At 45.6% G+C, this 19,548-nt stretch overlaps 1 protein-coding gene across 13 annotated transcripts in view; it reads right to left on the bottom strand.

Moving 5' to 3' along the window:
* CACNA1B (calcium voltage-gated channel subunit alpha1 B) overlaps window positions 1-16,976 on the bottom strand; it is a 311,364-nt gene extending 294,388 nt beyond the window's left edge. For 12 of the 13 annotated variants that reach the window (XM_075439769.1, XM_075439758.1, XM_075439760.1 and 9 more), the window contains exons 1-3: window positions 16,322-16,976; window positions 14,007-14,113; window positions 7,347-7,486 (exon numbers count right to left, since the gene is read on the bottom strand). In XM_075439769.1, coding sequence (XP_075295884.1) covers window positions 7,347-7,486; window positions 14,007-14,113; window positions 16,322-16,580 — 506 coding nt within the window. In that variant the 5' untranslated portion in view covers window positions 16,581-16,976. The remainder of the gene's footprint in view (window positions 1-7,346; window positions 7,487-14,006; window positions 14,114-16,321) is intronic. The other variant, XM_075439759.1, reaches the window with a different exon arrangement.
* Window positions 16,977-19,548: the final 2,572 nt, after the last annotated feature.

Genomic DNA, 19,548 nt, shown 5'->3' with positions numbered 1-19,548 from the left:
GTTTTGGTTTTGAATTCCTAGTATTCATACCCAGTTATAAGAGCAGCTAGGTATACAGTCCTTTCCACCTATAGAGAAAAGCAAGCAGTCAAGCAGATGCCCACATTACATGATTGCTAGCATTTCATGATTAGTAGCAGACCACAGAGTCCAGAGTCCTCTTCCCACCTGCAGTCTCCCCAGTTGCCTTTGCATGGTACAGCTGGTCCCTTCACAAGACACAGTATTTCCCTGCCACCAGCCTTCCTTTGAGAGCCATGAAAAGCTAAAAACTCTGACTAGACTCTGGACTAATGATCCTGCCGGGCTTTGATAAAGCCCTAGCTGTGATGAGAAGGCATACCTCCCTTTCACATGGGATGGCCACTTTCACTTTACAGCTGCCCAACTTCAGGGCATGCAGTCCAGAAAGATGTAAGCACTCTCAGATGGTGTCCACACTCCCCTCTTTGTGAACAAAAAGCTTCAAAGAAGCATAAACAGTCCTGAAACATGGACAGCAGCACAAGATGGAAATCTGAACAAATGGGTTTTTTTTTTTTTTTTACTCTCTCTTCAGAGAAAAGCTATTTGTCCACGCTTCAACTTTCTAGCTTCTTGTTGTGCAGTACCATCATTTTCAGTTCACACAGCAGGTATTCAATACCTTGCAGTCCCTTCTAATAAAGTAAGAGAGAAGCACATCAATCTCATCTATTTGCCCTTGAGAAGCTCCATGACCTGAAACATTGTTTGCCACAACCAGAGCAGAACCAAGGATAACTTCTCCCAGGGAAAGGCCATCCCCACCTGCAGGTCCTGAGGGTCTGTGACCATCTGCAGCCTTCCTCTAAGCACACCCCTGAGTCCTCCTCTGCTCAGGAAAGTCTCTTTCTAATTTAGCAGCCAGCCACACAATTACACACCCACCTGCTTAACTCAACCTGCCTCTACCCACCCCCAACAAAAATCAATGCACAAAAGCCACTATAATTAACAAAAAAAGACATTAACCCTAATTAACACTCCAACAGGCTCAGCATGGACTGGGACTCCCTTTGCTAGGTGAAACAAGTCCAGAGGGAAAGCAAGCTCCAGTCTCAAGGAACCTGCCACCCCACTGGGCAAAACTGGCTGTAACAGTGCATAAATGGAAACAGAGACATTTGCCAAGGTGGATTTAGAGCCCACAAATACTTCCTCCCTGTCCAGCATCATCTTCTTAGAAGGAAACTTTCTTCACCTCCCCGAGAGTCCAGATATCCAAGGGACAGAAAACAGAAGAACTTCAAACTCTTGTTGGGTGTTCAAACTGAGTCCTCATGTGCCCTCTTCCCTTCCAGTTACTAAACACTCATTTTCTCTGCCTCAGAAAAAAAAAAAAACATATTTGGTTGGTTGCCTTCCTCCATTACTGCCCACATACACCAGCAAGATCACCTGTTACCTTGCATTCAGTAAAACAGGTAAATTCCCTTTTCCTTGTCCAATTTTTTTTATTTTATTTATTTTCAGAAGGTACCCTTAGCTCTTCTCAGCCAGCAAGTATCCATCCATCATCAGAGCATAAAAGAAACTGAAAACAAGGATCAACTCCACTAAAATCTATAGAGGCTTTGCTCTTTGTGTGACTCATGTACAGTGCGAATAGCAATCAGCCTTAGTCCACCACCACCTATACACTATAGCCATGAAAAGAGGCTTACTCTTATTCCTTGTGACAACTAATCAAGATGAAGCTTGTCCCTCAAAGTATCCATTTCCCCAACTCCTGTAGCTGCGTAGCTTTGCTTTCTAGCATAGAAGAGCCAGAAGTTCCATGTTGGAAAAGCAGAAAGAAATCTGCATTTCCCTGCTCCAAGCCCCGTTACTCCATAGGTATCGCGATCTAAAGCTTATAAACAAAGTACTAAGCATACTCTCTAAAACGGTGCTGGAAGGGCATCCAAGGATTTTTATTTAATTTTGCTTTTCAAATTATTGTGTTTAATGTTGATTTGTGGGTGGGAAGACTGAGGTGTTTTGGTGAGTACACAAAAGCCAGTCACTTAAGACCCCAGAATTCAGACATCCTAGTCTAAGGGATCTTGAATGCACAGAAACATGCATGTGGAGAAAAAAAAATGCTAGAGACTACAGGTAGCTGTGTATATTTGTCAGCTTTAAGGATCCCAGACCTCAACCAGACATTCACTTCTCAAATTCTTTCATGATCACATCCCACACACTGACTAGGAGGTATGTCCACCTTAAATTGAAGGATCAGAGGCCCATAGCCTGCTGCGCAGACCAGGCTCGATGGTTCTTATGCCTCCCCCTTTGACAGTCATCACTGCAACCAAGGCTGCTGCTGCTCCTCATACGTCGCACCAGGAATAGCATCTCAGACTGCCCACATACTAAGATGATCCTGGTAACTAGCAAAGCTAACATCAAGGATGAACAGGTTTTTATTATGCTGCAAAATGAGTTACCTTCCAAATAATTAGCATTACCAGGAGCGAGGAGCACATTTCTCAGTCATCCAGGCAATCAAGATAATTCTAGCTTTTGTAATTTGTTCCCGACAGCCTGAGACATCAGTAACAGCACATAGACTTTGTGCACATTGTTTGGCAGCTCCAGGCCTGGCACACACTGTCTCTGCCAGTCCCACCCAGAGATACAGGCAGCTGATCCAACTGGCTCAAGAAGCTACCAGGACTCTTCGAGAGTGTTTAAATCCAGGCTGATTGACAGCTGAAAAAATTAACTCTGGTCATGAAGGACAGAGCATGATCCTTTCAACTGTTCCATTTGCTTATACCAGCCTTCAGCAACGCTTGGTGTTGGACAAACACTGCACACAGTCATGGTCACTGCCTCCAAGAGGATATGACAGAACTAGGAAAGGACCAAGAGCAACAGCACGAGTCAGTGGAGCACAGAAAAGCTCTCAGGTCAGGGGGGACTGGGCAGCATAAATCTCTGACCAGGGAAATGCTGAAGATTCATAAAACCATAAGCATGCAGAGAAAGGAATAATTATTCTCCAGATCTTACTATACAAAATCTAGCGGGCACCAATGGAAATCTCAGGTAACTAGTGAGAAAAAAAAAGGGATAAGCAGCACCTTTTCTTGTGGTATGTAATTAGAATGAATGTTGAATTAAACCATGAGACGCATTACCCAGGATATGATGAAGCCAAAAGTGTAAGTAGGCTCCAAAACACGACCAAGGAGAACCAGCCCCTTTGACCACACAGTTTAAAAGCCATCAGATCCATATTTGTCTCAAAAATCCCTAGACATTTGGATTTTTGGAATCAGGAAGGTAAGAATGATTTTATCCACGCCTTGTTCTCCATTATTCCCCTTAGCAGCCACCCTATTACACCAGCTCCAGCTAGAGAATACGTTTGTAGCTTAAGCCAGTACAGCAATTCTTCAGACTATTGCACCCAAAGCCCATGGCTCCAGGAGAAATCTTCCCATGAACTCCAACAGGACCAGGTCCGAACCCTCCATCCACTGCCATCTGAGAGGTCTGGATGCAGGGAGAACTTTGTTCCCAAGACAACTGCGGGTATCTGAGGATCCCACCTCAAGACAGGTTGCAGGAATTAAGTAAAAAGTCCCTTTGCTCCTCCCTTGGGAAATGTGCATTAAGATCGCATAGTCCCAGACCAGTAGAGAAACTGCATTTTTGTGCAATTTAGCACTGCTAATGTGTGATGTCATCACTGAAGTGAATGCAATCCCATAAAAATGTGAAAATAAAAGGAGCAGGAGCTATAAAATATACATATCTCTCTCCACAATAGCAACAGGCGCATCACAGCACTGCAGCTTTACTCGATACTCATCTACAACTGGAGGAGTTTACAAGAAATAACTAAAGAAATTACAGAGAAAACAAAATCTTTCAAGAAGCGATCTCTTATTTTCCCAGGCCTCTATTAACAGCAAAGCAGCATGCTTCCTTGAAAGTAAGTGAGAAGACGACACCACAGCATTCCTGTAGAAAGAAACTGAGGGAGTGTTTTCTGGAACAACAAACCAAGCCATTTTGGGCCAGTATCTGTTAGGCTCCAGTTTATCTCTGTAGGATATTGATCCTGGCTGCACATAACACAGAGCTGATTTATTTTCTGCTTAACAAGTTCTACTGTCTGATTGTGACAAACTAATTGTGCATCCTTACAGGCAAACAAAAAAAAAAACCCCAACGTATTTATCAATAATCCCATTGTGGAGGCATTGAGTAGCAAAAAAGGGGGTTGGAAAAAAGAGGTGGAAAGGGTTACTGCGTGATCACTGTAATATTTATGTAAGGGTAAGTTCAGTAAATGCAGAGCCTTCCCCCACACCCTCCTCCGACACACACCCAGACTCTGGCTGGCCTGCTTCCTATGGAAACAGCTAACAAGAGCAAAGCTGCTCTTTGCTTTTATGGATTTTAGCTAAAAGCTGCAAATGAGATCAGATTTTCTGACATTCACCATTTACCTTCATAAAAATATGCACTCCACAGGATGAACAGGTGTACGACTCTGCACGTGGTATCATGAAATGCATTTTTGTGATCTTTCATGCTTACACAGAAAAAAGAGAAATTAAAATCCCTCTGTAATATTGAAGATCAATGTGAAACTGAGCTTAGGAACTGAATGCTGATCACTGCCTAGGAAACACGAAGGAACATTTTCAAGTTGAAATCTTGCACATATGAAAAGGAGAGCTTTTGATACAGTAAAATGAAATTTCAGAAACTGATGTCCTACCTATCTATATTTATAAGAACACATTAGGTACAACTTTAGCACTGTCCTTTATTATTATCCTCTAATAAATTATAGAACATGCTTGATCATCTTTTGAAACACACAGATCTGAGACCGCCTGTCACAGAAACAAAAATTAAGGTCACACTTGTGCTATCACCTCGTAGCCCTTCCCTAGAGAAACAGCCAGGTTTATCAGTATTAAACGTTCTTCCTCAACAACCTGCTTTTAAAGTCTCAGTGCAGAAGTGCCAGGATGATATCTGTCTCCAAGTAAAAGGCCTCGCTCAGACTTCCCCTCGTTAGCCTAGCTAGGGCAGGCAATGGGCAGATGAAAGGGTTTCTGGCCAGTAAAGGAAACACAAGGAAGAGGAGCTCCTGCTTTCTAGCACAGACCCATGGCAACAGAGGAGTGAGCGCAGAACATAATAAGGATCTAGGAAAATCAGAACGAAACACAACAGGCTACAGAGAAAACACTAATTCAATCCCCTGTGTGAAGCTGCAGATCTTTCAACGTTATTTCTCTACTAGAGGCCCTTCCGCCTCGTTACTGGGTTTGGAAACACAGCACCAGATTCAGGAAAGCATTTATCTAACCAAGCATGCCAGTAACCCTGTTACTTTCAGTAGGTCTCCCCAAACACCAAAAATCGGGCACGAGCTCAAGTGCCTTGCTGAATCCAGCCCTCAAATTTCAGGATTAGAGGTCTGTGGATTTCCTTGGACTTAATGTCACTTAGTTTACCCTTTGCCTTCCCTGCATTGCCTGCCTGGTGGGAAGTCCATGTACAAGACAATTTCAATACAGCCCAGCTAGTATCACCATTGGAAACCAGCAGCTTTGACGTTAACAGGATTGTACTTCAAAAGAATACACATCTTCGCAGATGGCAACAGGGTTCCTGATTACAGCTGTCTAATCAAGCCAATATTCCACAATTATGGTCAGAGATCAAACAGCGCTGCAAACAGCGCTCACAATAAAGCTGGCACCAGTAAGATGCCGGTGTCACACCTAGAGCATCGCACACTCTGTTGTGATTCCACAAGCATGGCACTCACACACAATGTTTCAGATGCTGTAGCAAAACTTTGAACGTCTCGGTCACAGCAAGGCAGTTAAAAAAAAAATCTATTTTGGTTCTTGGCCTGTGTTTATGAAAAAAACAAACCTAAAACATGCCTAAACAAATAGCAATATGGCTGTAATTCAGGAAAGCTTTTACGTATAACCTTAAGTATAGAACCGCTGACATCAGCTGAATTCAAACATGTACTTGAAAGCTTTGCTGAAGGATAAATTGAACCACATGCCAAAGTCCTTCCCAGAATCAGGGCCCTGATTTCCTTTTTTTTTTAACACACAAAAGGGCATAGAGCTAACTAGGAATCAGAACATACCATCAGTGCAAATAATTGTAGCATCTGTGCTAATTCTCTTTTCATCCTGGTACCCCCTGTGCTTCCGACTATGGAAATCTGATTCTCCTTGTGGCTCCACTGAAGTTTCTATTGATTAAATACCCAGCCCCAGCAGCAGGAGAATCAAGCCCTGCATATTTATTTTCTTCCTCTCAGTACGTAAAGAAATCTCTTTGGCCTCTCAATTGCTATATCACATGGTACACTGAATGCAAATAGAATTACAGTGATAATGTATCTAATGAATACATTTGTATATGTAAGCCAGCAGTTTCCTAACAGCATCCTACTCTACTCCACTAACCAGACCAAAGAATATGTATGTACATCACACACAATGGCAGCGAAGGTGTGTGAAATGAGTGCATATTAATAACAAGAGCCGGGCCGCAGCCTTCTGGAGGAAAAACTAACTTAAATCCTTCCAAGATGAAGGCTGCAAGATCAGGACCTCACACAGACCTTTGGAGCTTTAAATCACAATACGTAGACCAGAAGTGTTATTCAATGTTCGTGTTTTCATTATCCAGTAGTGTTAGGCTACATTTATATAAATAGGTATAGAAATTGTTGCAATATACAACAAAAATATTGTAAGCATTTCTAAGAAAGAAGTGACTGATATCATTTCAAACCATGGTACAAAAAGCACACATAACATTGTCCGCTCCATCCTTTACAGGACATGCACCCTCTTTGAATTATTTTTAGAAAAGTTATTTTCTAGCAGACCAAATTCATCCCTGCAGAAACTTTACTGATTACAGAGTTGTAATAGCTTGAAAATGGGATGCTTTTAATTTACTAACTCACTCCATGTTGACTTTTAAAGTCATCCTGTAATGTCAGAAGATAGATTGATTTAAATAAGGTTCAAGTACCTAGTAGCAATTAGAACCTGCAAAGTCTGACAAATGTCAGTAAGCACCCGGATAAGATACATGCCAGCATATATGCAAATAAATATCTTTGAAGTCTCTTTTTAGCTGGTTCCAACAGTGCTTTGAAAGTGACTCATTCAGCACAATAGCCATTATTTAAAGACAGTATGGTCAGCAAAGCATTTTTATAGTACTATTTCACTAAAATCACTCACACACCAAACCACAGTTAAAAAAACAACACAAATCAAAGCAAGAGTGCCCCTTAAACTTAGGGCAAGAGGGGGGTCACTTACCCTGTGAGGACCACCACAAAATCCATCACGTTCCAACCATTTCGGAGATAAGAGCCTTTATGAAAAACAAACCCCAGAGCGATGATTTTTATACCAGCTTCAAAACAAAATATTCCAATAAAGTATGGCTCAGTGTCATCCTGAAAAAGAAAAAAAAATTACAGGTGTCAAGGAGATGCCTATGCTTCTGCACTGATGATTAGAGTCATATAAACAAATACGTGCACCAACTTCGTGCCCTTTTCAACTCTTTGAAAAGAGTTGAAACCCAAAGGTTTAAATTTACTGGAAATAAGCACAGAGAAGAATTTCATTAATCTTTCTCTGAAGGTAGATTTGTTTTTTTCAGATTGGAAATTCTATCTGCCTTTATTTTGATTGTTTCACCCCACACTTTCCACCTTTTCTCAGTATTCTGGAGGGAATCTTAATAGTGAAATTTTGCTCTAAGGGTGTTCTTCAACTTGAGATCACATTTTTTTGTAGTTATTGACATGGAAGAAAACATGGTTTACAGTTCATCCAGGAAACTGAAACAAGAGCATGTCTTGGGAGTAACAGTCAGCACATCAAGCTTGTGAACACAAAGTTATTTGTTTATCATTTATTCCATAAGTTCTTCCTTCACTCTTTCTCCTCCGATTTCTTAGTTTCCACATTAGCAGTCTCATTTATTTTCCTTTCACTGCGTGTCCGATTCAGGGAGAAATCCCTCTTCCCTTCCATTAACAGCAGCAGGAAAGTTGGAGTCTTAGGCCCATGGTGCAGACTAAAGCATACCATGGGATCACAGCTTCATGTCCCAGCTCATTAGAGAGAAAAATCCAGCTTAGCCTTCACAGTTTTACTAAACCATTTTTTTGTCTATGGCACCAGATCGCTCAGTATTGTACATTATTGGTAAGAGACACAACACAAACTCAATGCCCAGTGGAAGCATTCACATTTGGAAGGAAGATGAGGGCAAGAAATGGGAACTTAGCAAGAGGTGAAAGCAATGGGCATCAATTTCAAAAACATGTTAATTAGCTTTGGCATCTGTAACCAATTTTCAAATGTGCCTTACATCCCTGATTTCAGCTGAAGTCAATGGAAGTAAAGCAGCCCTACCCAAAGGAAGCAAACTCCCAAATTAAGAGATTGGAAATTTTGTTCCAGTGGCTTTGGCATTTCTGACCATCAAAGCCAAAGATTTGAGCTACGCTTTGGTGAACAGTTTTTCCACATTTTCCAATTCTACTAATGACAAAAAGATTTTAGTTCTCTTATACAGAAAGAGCATGAATGTCGAGTCTTGTGACCACCAGACAAAGAAAGAAGCAATTTTGATACAAGAATTTATTTTACAAGCATAGCAGCTCTTGCTCAACTCTGACCCAGCACTGGCACACAGGTGCATGCTTTAGGCATAGTACATAGTTACAGAAAGCCAGATTTTTCACACCTTGAAGACCAATATAATATCATACCCCTCACAAAGAGGGTTACGCACTGAGCACATCGATGTATACCCAACTTAGCAAGTCAGCTACAAAGCACTAATTACTAAAGATGCCTCCAAGATGTTGGAAGTTACTACTTCCGGGCAGGCTTTTCCATCAGTGGCTAAATTAAAGTTTTATTTCCAACAAAGCAGCACACCACATCTCTACACATCTCAGTGACCCCAGCTCATCCATATACTTCATCTTTCACCCTATGTCATCTCAACTCCCCTCCACCTTTCCTAACCTCACAGTCCCAGCTACTCTACCTCCCAATCCCCTACAGCCAGACAAGATGCCCACTCACCTGCAGATCAGACACACACATGTACCAGCTGGCTAGACAGCAAAACAGAGCAGGTGACTGTTGAGGTCACGCTGTAGGCCTTTGGGTGAAATGAAGGGGAAAATAAACAAACCAAAAACTGTCTTCTTCCCCAGCCGAGGAGCCATTTCCAGAAACAGCAGCACCTCCAAGCCCTCTACCGAGCCTCACTGACGCTGCTCAGAGGACACAGAAGCTATCACTGACAGACTGATAAACTCCAGCTACCCATCTCCGTGCCATTTACTCACAGAGAAACAGAAACAAGGCAAGGCCATCACACCTGGTATGACCTTCAACAGAAATCCTACGATAAGAGTCCTCTTCCAACAGTTTCTCCACAGCAAGAGCTAGAGGCATCCAGGACTCCAACCCAATACAGAAAACAAGAAAATAAATCATCATACATGGTCTGAGGATAAGCTACCTTACTGCTCCTCTGCCTGCTCTTCATCACCACAACACCTTTTAATTCAACAAGTACCCAAGATCTTTATAAACAAAGGCCTCCTACCCCTTCCTATATTTCCATCCCACAACTACTAGCATGCTTTTAAAAATAGCTCTTCTAACACACACAAAAAAATAAATACCTTTACTCACATACACTCCCTCTCATTACTCCTTCACTTCCTGGAAGACTTATATCTACTCTGCCACCAGTCGTTTGCTTAATCTAGGTCAGGTGCTTTGCAATTACAGCTCCCAGCTTTAAAGAGCCAGGCTTTAGGTACTCAAGGGTTTGAGAGAATATGCTCTTCCCAAAGTTAGTGCTGTGCAGAGATTTTAGGAAGTGGGTCAAAGAAGATTTTGTCAGCTTCTAGGGAAGCAGGAAGGCTGAAAGATGGGCTTGGGTATTTATTACAAAGGAAAACTCTCATCTATAGAGTTGGCAGTGAGTAGCTGGGCATATGGGGTGGATACAAAAAGAATCTTCTCTGAAGCCTGTCTAAATTTACACTAATTTAGTCTATGTAGCAGGGCAATAACAACAACAGGATGAAAAATAAAATTTAAGCCCCATTAGGTAGTGGGGCCTGCTGCTGAAAGAAAGGATTTGCATGACTCTGATGGAAGGAGCTGGAGGGCAAGGACATGGGTGACATGTCCTGTGCAGCACTGCAATGGCACTGCTGTCAGGTCAGAAATCCTGCTGCCAGGGCATCCAGCAGCCCCTTCGGACAGGAGACTGTGTCACTGCTTGGGTTCAAGAGTAGGAAAGCAGGTGATAATGAGTATCAGTGCGCGTGCTTGGAAGGGATGTGGACAATTTGGGCAGCAGGTAGGGCTGTGCCAGCAGGTTGTTTGCTGTGGACACGGCAAAGTTGAGACTGGGCCAAACACATCTTTAATCAGTAGGTTTCAGATCAGAAACAACTTCTGAGTCTGGAAAGTCATTACTATTCTTAGTCCATGTCCTGGTGTCTTTTCTTGGCCTTTGGATGTGACAGCCTTGATAGGTTTGGGTGTGTAAGCCTTTGTTCATGCAAAGGTTGATAAGAACAGCTCATATATGACTGCACAAAGTGCCTGTGGATAGGATGAAGAATTAAATCCATTAATAAAGTGCAAGAGCTGTCATGCTGAATATCTGAGAAAACAGTTGTATTCTGCCCTCACATCAAAACCACCCAGGGGAGTCGAACACTCAGAGCCTTACAGTGACATGCAGAAGATCATCCTACAGACCCGCTGGTGTCTTCAATCAGGGTGTGCTCCAGAGCAGGGCAGGAAATAGATTTTCTGTCCTGCAAGTTATGATATCGTTTCTGTCAGGCTGGGACAAGTCTATGGTCTACTGAATCTTCTCACGAAAAACTGAGAAATTAGGAAGGAGATAGGGAGAGAATGAGCATGCCTCACCCTGACAGCCAAGAGCAGCACAAGCAAGGCATCCACCTGCAAGGCCATTCAGGTCTCAGATGTGAAGCTCACATTCCCACATTGGAGCTCTCACCACCAGGCTCTGGGCCACTCAGTACAACTCCCTCAGCATCTTTTCAGTTGGCATCACGCCAGTGTGTACAAACAATGCAATATATATTGGGGCAGAGACACACTGATGCTACAACCTATTGGCTAAGGCACTCGTCTGAGATGGACAGGAGGAAGTTTGTAGCATCTCTGTTCCAGGGGATAATTACTGATGTAAAGTAAACATCTCCAGCAGCCAAAGCGTGCAAGACCCCCAGCTCAGAGCAGGCAGGTCATAGGGGGTAGGTAATTCTCCTGCTAGTGGAAGAATGACCTTGATTCTCTTGTCTGAAGAGCAAGGACTTGAAGCCGATGCTCCACTTCACCAGTAAATGCTTTGACCATCAGATTGGTGGTTTTTTCAGAGCCCTGGTTTTGACCACAGTTTCCATCCCAGAGCCAAGTAATGCTTTTCTATGCTACAATCTACATGCAGAAAATGGACAGAGAAAGATTACTTATAACACAGCCATTTCAGTTCTTGAAATGTCACATATACTGAGACATCACTTGTTCTTCCCATGTGCTTAATTAACCCTGCTGAACAAGTAATACGGGAGCAGAAAACAGCCAAATGAGACTGCACTGCAGGTTCATATTTTGGGTCTCTGGGGAGATACCTAGAGGAAAATTTTGATCAGAAGAGAAAAATCATGAAAATGTTCATAAGGACTCCTCACTCTTTTTCTCAGGTTTAGCAAACAGACAATCTTAAGATTTTTGTCTTTGTGGCACAAATCATCCAGGCAACTTTGGTTTTCCTTCAACAACTCTGCCGACATCGGCCAGACATAAAAGGCTTGTGATGTGCAGCTCATATCCTTAAAAATCTGATTAATTCTCCACTGATGAGCCCTCACTCCAATTTGGAGGTTTTAATGAATGCAGCAGAAGGAAAGGTATATCCATAAATCATTAACCAAAAAAGGCCAATTACATTCCAGCCAAAGACAGTAATAAAGAACCTGCTGTTCCATGTGGACTTATAATTGGGCTCAACAAACCCGTAAATGTATGTGAATGTTCACCCACTCTGGTTTAGCATGGATTCGTAACATTTGCCATGAAACAACTTACAGTTTGCAGAAGCAGCAGGGGCATTCTAAGGAGGTTTCGCTTTGAAAGCTAGAAGACAGTTTTTCTTATTCGCAATGCCTAATCTTTCCAGCGTATGTTGAAAACAGAAAATATTTCATGACTTGTAAAGGTTCTTAGTGTTATTCTATGATAAACCCCTTTCTACTTCAGAGTTACCAAAGCGTTGTAGTAAAAATGGCTCCAGAATATCTGGATCAAAGACTACACTGCACAATGGTGTTTAGGACAAAAAATCAGGGGTTAATTCTTCCTCCATCACCACAGAAGAGCCAATGAAGTAGAGAGTGTGCATTTAACTTATTCATTTACCTTACAACATTCGGTGCTAATGCCAGTGCCCCACTTAGGAATGATATGGGCAGGAACTAAAGGTGTGAGTGCAGCAGTGGGTGCTGTAAAATGGAATTAATTAATACTATGGGGAAAAGGACCAATAAAAAGTCTCTAGGATCCCCTTATAAAACTTGGGATATAGAGGAACATAGAAACAATGTGCTAACCGTACCTACTGCTGCTTAAAATAACATATTGTCAAACAGTTACCAAGCCAGAACATCCACAAAACTACTTTTCCCCTTTGCTAGTCCGTATGTTAGTAACGATGGCATTTCCCCAGCTTGCTCGTTAGCCTGGGTCTAAGCCTGTGCTTTGCTCTCAAACCACGGCTTGCCTTGCTAGCCAATCCCAAAACACACAAAGACATGTTTAATGGCAGAAAGAACAACATGCATGCGTGTTCTTTTTTTTCATCTCTTCTTAAGTAGAAATAATTCAAACAGAAAGAAACTAAGCAAATACAGTGTGAGTGGGCAGCCAGCATCAGTGGATACATTTGCAAACAGTGTCTACTGGCTGACCCTGAAGCTCTTTCTTGATCTGTCACTTATACACTTTTTCCTGTTTCTGAAGAATGAGATTGTGAGAGTTGCCCACTGATGTGGACCAACCTCAGAAACCGTAGCAACCAGCATTCAGAGGCTCTCACTTTTGGCAGCAAGCCTAATATTATCTTTGTTTGCATAATTTAATATCTACATGCAAAACACATATGGATCCATACTTATTCATCCTTTGAACATGCACCAGGATTAACGCATTTAGGCATGAAAGATATTCCAGATCATTAACAGCAGGAGAAATATCAAACCAAATATTACCCATTTTTCCCACAGTGATGAGAAATGGAAGAGTGGTTTTGAAGCTATTCTTATATTTTCTTTTGAAAGAAGTAATTGGCCTCATTACCATAAAGTCAGCAGGTAAATTATTTTCCTCTGTAAGTTGGTTTCTTTTTTTGGAAGGGAAGTGTAATCATCCAAACCCAAAGTTTGCTTTGTAGGGTCCTTGATATATGGTGTAGCAGGAAGCTAGCTGAAAGACATACGATCCTAAAAGGTTACTCTGTTCTGCTGCTTCCTGGGAAAATATCACAGAAGTTCATTTGATTCTACAGATAATTCCGAGCATTTGGCAGTCCCTTCCTGTCTTGGTTTATAGACAACTTGGGTTTGCTGTTCTTCTGATCATAATGTAAGGTCCATCTCTCCTCCTGCAATTGGGCAGGGCTGGCTAGAGTGATGAAGCATTCTTGTGAAGATGGGATCAGGAGGTTAGAGTTTTACTTGTTGTCACTGACTTATTTTTCCTGATTGTCAGGTCAATGGCCCTTTGTTTACATGTGGATCTTCCAAACAGATACGATCCCTGGCAACACTGGGTGGCTGAGTGCTTTTGTCTTAGACTAGAAACAAAAAATGTAAATAGATGAATACAACTCACCAATCTCTCTGACATAGGTGTCTTGTCTCCATCCGGCAAATGTTGTTCCAAAGCCAGCACAATGCAATTGGCTATGATTGTAGCTAAAATCATGTATTCAAATGGAGTGGGGACCAGAAGTTAAAGAAGACACGAGACAGCACAAGGTGAACCTCATCCAAATCCCATTTCTACTGAAACAGTTACATTAACTGAGCATTCAAAGATCTCTCATCTTTTTTGAAGACGTTTAGTCTCCTTGACTTCCTTAGTTCTTTCTGGTGTGTCTTTGGAAGAAAAGTAGGAAATTGCCTCTCTTCTTGGAGAGAGTTGGTGACTTGCACAGAATCGGAGCTGCTCAAGGAATTTGGGAGCAAGAAAATAAAAGGTTCAAAGGAAACAAAAACCTATTAATAATTATTATTTTAAAACAAGATTGAGAAGCTAAAAGGGCCCAAAAGAGATTCTACAGCTGAATGCAATCTGCTGAATTGTTCTTCAAAATTGCCAGCCATTTAACTTGAGTGCCCAGTGTAAATAAGCGATGGGCTAGAAAAGTTCAATTTAGAGTGTCTACGCAGGTCCAAAACACAAATTACCGCTAGATTGCAATGCCCACTCCCAGCGAGCACAAAACCGTCAGCGCCTTGTCGGGGCGTACGAGGGAAGCTCTCTCACTGGAAAGGCGGCGAACCCGACACAACAAACCCCCTTCCCTTTCGCCGTTGTCTCTAGCCCTGAGCCGTGCCGAGCCCTTGCGCTCCCAGGGCAGAGCCATGCTGCGGGCGGCATCGTGGGGTGGGGGGGACCAGTGCGGCGGCGAGCTCCTTCCAGCACCACGGAGAGCTCCGCTCAGCACCGCGGAGAGCTCCCTCCCTCCAGCACCGCGGGCAGCGCCCTGCCCCAGCCACCCCCGCCCCGCAGCCCCGGCCTGGGGGACCGGCGGGTGGCTCCGCTGGGGCCGCTGGCTCACAGGGCTGCGGGTCCCCTCCCCACGCTTCTAGGCGCAGGGGAGTCGCCTGAGAGACGGGAGAGGGCCAGGCTGCGTCTCGCCTTGCGGGAAAGGCGATGCTCTGACTGCCACCGGAGCTTCGGAGCTTGTTTATTCAGACTCGAACGCAGGGAGGGAGAAATGGATGAGGAAGTACAGCAATTCCTGTAATTATTTATAATATGGACAGAAAAATCAACGTGCGTGTGTGTTCAGGGGCAAGGCAAGTGCATTCACTCCACTGGTGTATTTTTTGTTTTTCCTGTTAGCCCTTCAGAAAGTGAAAACTGGGGAAGCCTGAAGGGGAGCTGGCTTCTGTGGCAGTTGAAAGTGTTGCTAGGAAGCTGGGAGGAGGCCTTGCTGCTGTTAGCTGAAGATTAATAGGTGTGTGATATCAAATGAGAAGAAAACAACCAGCTCCCTTGAGACCACCAGTATCATCCACTCCTGTACACACACACATGCACACACACTACATCTACTCCCTGGTAACCTCAAACAGTCTGCTTCCCTTTTCTCATGGCTTACAACCCCACTGCGTGCATCATTACCAGCAAAGCCCCCTTCTGAGGAAGGTCTCTGCAGCTTACTTGGCCTGGGAGCTGGTTCTGAGACAGAAATCATCTGCCCCTTTCCCAATACATCAGATGAGCCTTCTCTCCACTTACTGCCTCCCTCTGCCACAAAGCTTTTCTATCTTTTTTTTTTTTCAGTACAGCCTAAGCTTAGTCTACGCACATAAAAGTGACAAGATGCATGTTGATTCTTACGGATTCAGAAGGAGATGTACTAAGAACCTAGCTGCGATGACAGTATTAATAGGGTTCGCACAGTACCTTGGCTATCAATGCCCTTACTACCAGTACAGCTTTAATGCTAAGGTGTCACCATTTTTATCCCACATTCCTTCTTCTATTCAGAGTGAGAAAGAAGAGTTGAAAGGCTCTAAGATGGAAATGAGAATCAGGATTCATTCGCACGAATCTCACAGAACTCTTTGCATTTGGCTTAAATTGTAAGAAATCTAAATCTGTGCAGCTGTATATCTCACACCTAAACACACATGAAAATGCACGTTTGTCTCTCACACACCCCTGGCATAGCCAAAAGCACACTCCGCCGTTCCCACAGCAGCAGTTTCCTATGATACCCAGCTACACGGCTGTACATTGTGTCAGACACAGGGATCCATGTCACACACACCCATTACACGCGCTGGATCACACATGCACGTCTACATTAGCACCAGACACTCAGCCGACTAGAGGGTTCTCTTCCCCCCAGTCTCCCTTGCCCGCTCCCCACCTTCCCCATCATGCCCACGCACCCTCCCTGAAAGGATATGGCCATTCTGTTATTCTCTTGGCGTATTTCCGTATAACATTATCTTCACTGAAGATGAAGAGGGATCTGTTGACTGTGAAGCAGTTCTGTTTGACAGGGATGGGGTTGTAGAGAGCCATAGTCCTGGCCCTCTGAGCCATCGACTGCTTATACATCCTTTGGCCGGCCTGGGGGCCACCTTGCCGGCTGCTCCCTCTTCCAGCCCCGGCCGGCCCTCCACCTCCATAGCGGGTCGGCAGATCATCCCCAAACCGAGCCATTCTCTCAGTGCACGGAGCCGGGCGCTACAATCCGAACTGGCAGCCGAGGCGAGAGGAAGACGCATCACAGCGCGCAGCACTTCTCCCTCCGGGGGCTCCAGGTGCGGGATCGGGATGGATCGCAGCAAAATATATAGATATATTTATATAGATATATTAAAAAAAAAGGGCAAAAAAAACCGAAAACACACCTTTCCCCTCCTCGACCCCTGGCTCTTCCCCGCTGCGGTGGCTGCCCGGGGGTGGGGGGAAGGCGCCGGGGCTACGCTCACCTCCCCGCGCAGGTGCGGTCTCTCCGGCCCGACCCCATGGCCGGGGCTGCGCGGCTGGGAAGGGGCTGCGGGGCTGCCGGCCGCGGGAGCGCTCCGCCGTGCCCAGCCCAGCCCAGCCCAGCCCGGCTCGGTTCAGCTCCGCCGGCCCCGGCCCGGCCCCGCCGCATGTGATGCCCGGAGCCAATCGGCCGCCGCGGCTCCGCCCGCTCCAGTCACCGGCACCGGGAGGCGGGCGGGGAGGGGGGGGGGGGGAGCTGGCCCGGCCCGGCCGCCGCCCACCCCGGCAAATACGGCCGAACCCCGGGGAAAGGAGGGACCGACCCCCCCATACACACTTTGCGGGCACGCAAAGCCCCGGCCGGGGGGAGCCGCCGTCGGGGGCGGGGGGGAAGGCGAGGCGGCCCCCCCACGCGCCTGCGCGCCGCTGCCCAGATGTGCGCTGCCCAGCTGCTGCACCCATGGGTGCCCCCGGCCGCGGCGGGGGAGGAGGTAGCGCGGGGGATCAGAGCTCCCATCAAACCCCCCCGGCTGTGCCCCCGGGAAGGCGGGGGGGGGGGGGGGGGGGGCGGGTGTTAGTGTGAAATTGTGGAGCGGGGGGGGGCTGGGGGTGCGGGGCAATGCGGGTGCTCGGTGCAGACCCAGGGCCCACGGGGCCGGTGGGCACAGCAAGGCAGGGACAGATGCGGGCGGGGGGGGGGGGGGGGGGGGATGTCGGGGACAGACACGCAGCTCCTGCCCCAGCACCCACCAGTGAGGCGGTGCAGGGCTGTGGGCGCCCAGGCTGCCTGGACACAGAGCCTTGCGCCCTTCTGGAGAACTTACTCTGTTTCTCCTTCGTTTGAATGACTCCCGCTGAGCACTGGGTACCTTTAATCCTGTATTTAAGGACGAAATCCTTTAATCCTGTTTATTCCAACACCCTCTGTTGCTTCCATCCATCACAAGTCAGAAAGTGAACCCCTCCTCGCTCCTGGAGCACCTCACCTCAACAGCTGATGGTGAGGATGTGCTTCTGCATTTGGGCTGAACCTAGAACACAAAATATTAACTTTCAGAAGGGACCCTCCAGAGAAGTCAAGGCTGTCGTCAACAGGGGGACACTTTCACTTCCCCCACAGTAAGGAAGCCCTAGACTCTGCTGCCCATGCGTTTTTTGCCTTAGTCATCCAAGCTGTCTCAGTTCAAAACCAACCCACCAGCTAGGCAAGGCTGTAGCAATAACATCTCCCGGCTTCAGGAGCCAACAAGAGGGCTGGCAACATCCGCAAATGGCACAAAGAAGGGCTGGCAATATCTGAAGGGTGACGCTCTGGAACAGACCAGCTTCTTACCCAGGGGTTTGGTATCTGAAGGGCTTTCTTACGCTGCAGTGGAGCCAGAAGATACCCTCAGAGGCAGCACCGGCTGCCAACACGAGCCAGGAGCAGCACGAACTCAAGGACCTGGAGAGGGAAGCAGCAAAGGAGGAAGGTGCATCACACCCTGCTGGCTTGAGAGCCAGACACAGCAACAGCCACCAACCACCCTGACATGGACACAGCCACGGCCACCCGGCTTCTGCAAGCCCTGGGGACAAGGTCAGGGAGAAGGAGCTCCAGTCTGTAGGCTCCCTTCCCAAGCAGGTGCTGGGAAGCCATGAGCCCCCCAGTAGATAAAAAGGACCTTACCCCAACCCCAGCTGCAGATGATTTGGGGATGAAAACAAATGATGGAGGCACTGGGAAAAACTTTGCCTGGGGAAGGAAGCTGAAGTCTTTGGGAAAGGCTTCACACTACAGCTGCCACCAGGTTGCTACAGCTCCCACAGGTTCAGGACCGCCCTTATACTCAAACAGACTCTGGGCAGAGATTAAAATGAGATTGTTTCCTCCAATGAGACTTCACCCCCAGGCACTGTCGCGCTGGTCCACACAGCCAGCTCATCGGGGAAAGTTTCTTTATTTTACGGAGGGAGGAGGAGGGGGCAGGGAGCTCACAGCTCATGGGCTGAACTGGGTGCACTTTTCTCTTTAAAGTTTCCCCTAAAACATTTTCATCCTCACAGCAAATTTTTTATAATGAATTTATCTTTTCATCTGAAAAGCAAGTTCCCCCCAGCTGATTTATTTAGTTGTCTACATTTTTCACTTCTCTGCTCCTGGTCACTATATCTGATGTATTCTGTGGTCTTACGTTTTTCAGCAGAAAAATCTGGCTCTTTTTATCAGTAGCCACTAGAAAGGGAAATACAATTTTCAGTAATCCCCCACCTCTTCTGATGGAAATCAGCATCTGGAAAAAAGAAATACATTGGTTTCCACAAATCTTCATGTCTGCATCCTCCCGTGCTTACAAGAAGATGGGGGGGAACAGCCCCGAAAAGTCAAAAAAACAAAGGAAAAAAAAATGCTGCCTTTTGCATCAGAAGGTATTGAGAATCCAGTAAATCCCCTGCTCTCCTCCCAGAAGGACCGAACCATCCAGCCTCTCCCAGGAACAAACTCCCCACCACAGCACTGCAGTGAAGTCAGCAGACGGGGTGGTGGGGGTGTTTGTGACGGCGAGATGATGATGCAGGCATGTCGTGGGGATGTGCTATTAAACCACAGTTTGCCCTTTTCTCAATCTGCACACTCAGGGCTTTTTTTTTCTCCACACCATAAGGAAGATCACACACATCTTCAGCATTGAAAGCCTTAAAGATGAGCAAGAGGCGT

Source organism: Opisthocomus hoazin, chromosome 19, assembly GCF_030867145.1.
Source record: "Opisthocomus hoazin isolate bOpiHoa1 chromosome 19, bOpiHoa1.hap1, whole genome shotgun sequence".
Taxonomy (NCBI): Eukaryota; Metazoa; Chordata; class Aves; order Opisthocomiformes; family Opisthocomidae; genus Opisthocomus; species Opisthocomus hoazin.
Note: the sequence above shows the minus strand (reverse complement) of the source record. Positions and strands in the feature narration are given on the sequence as shown.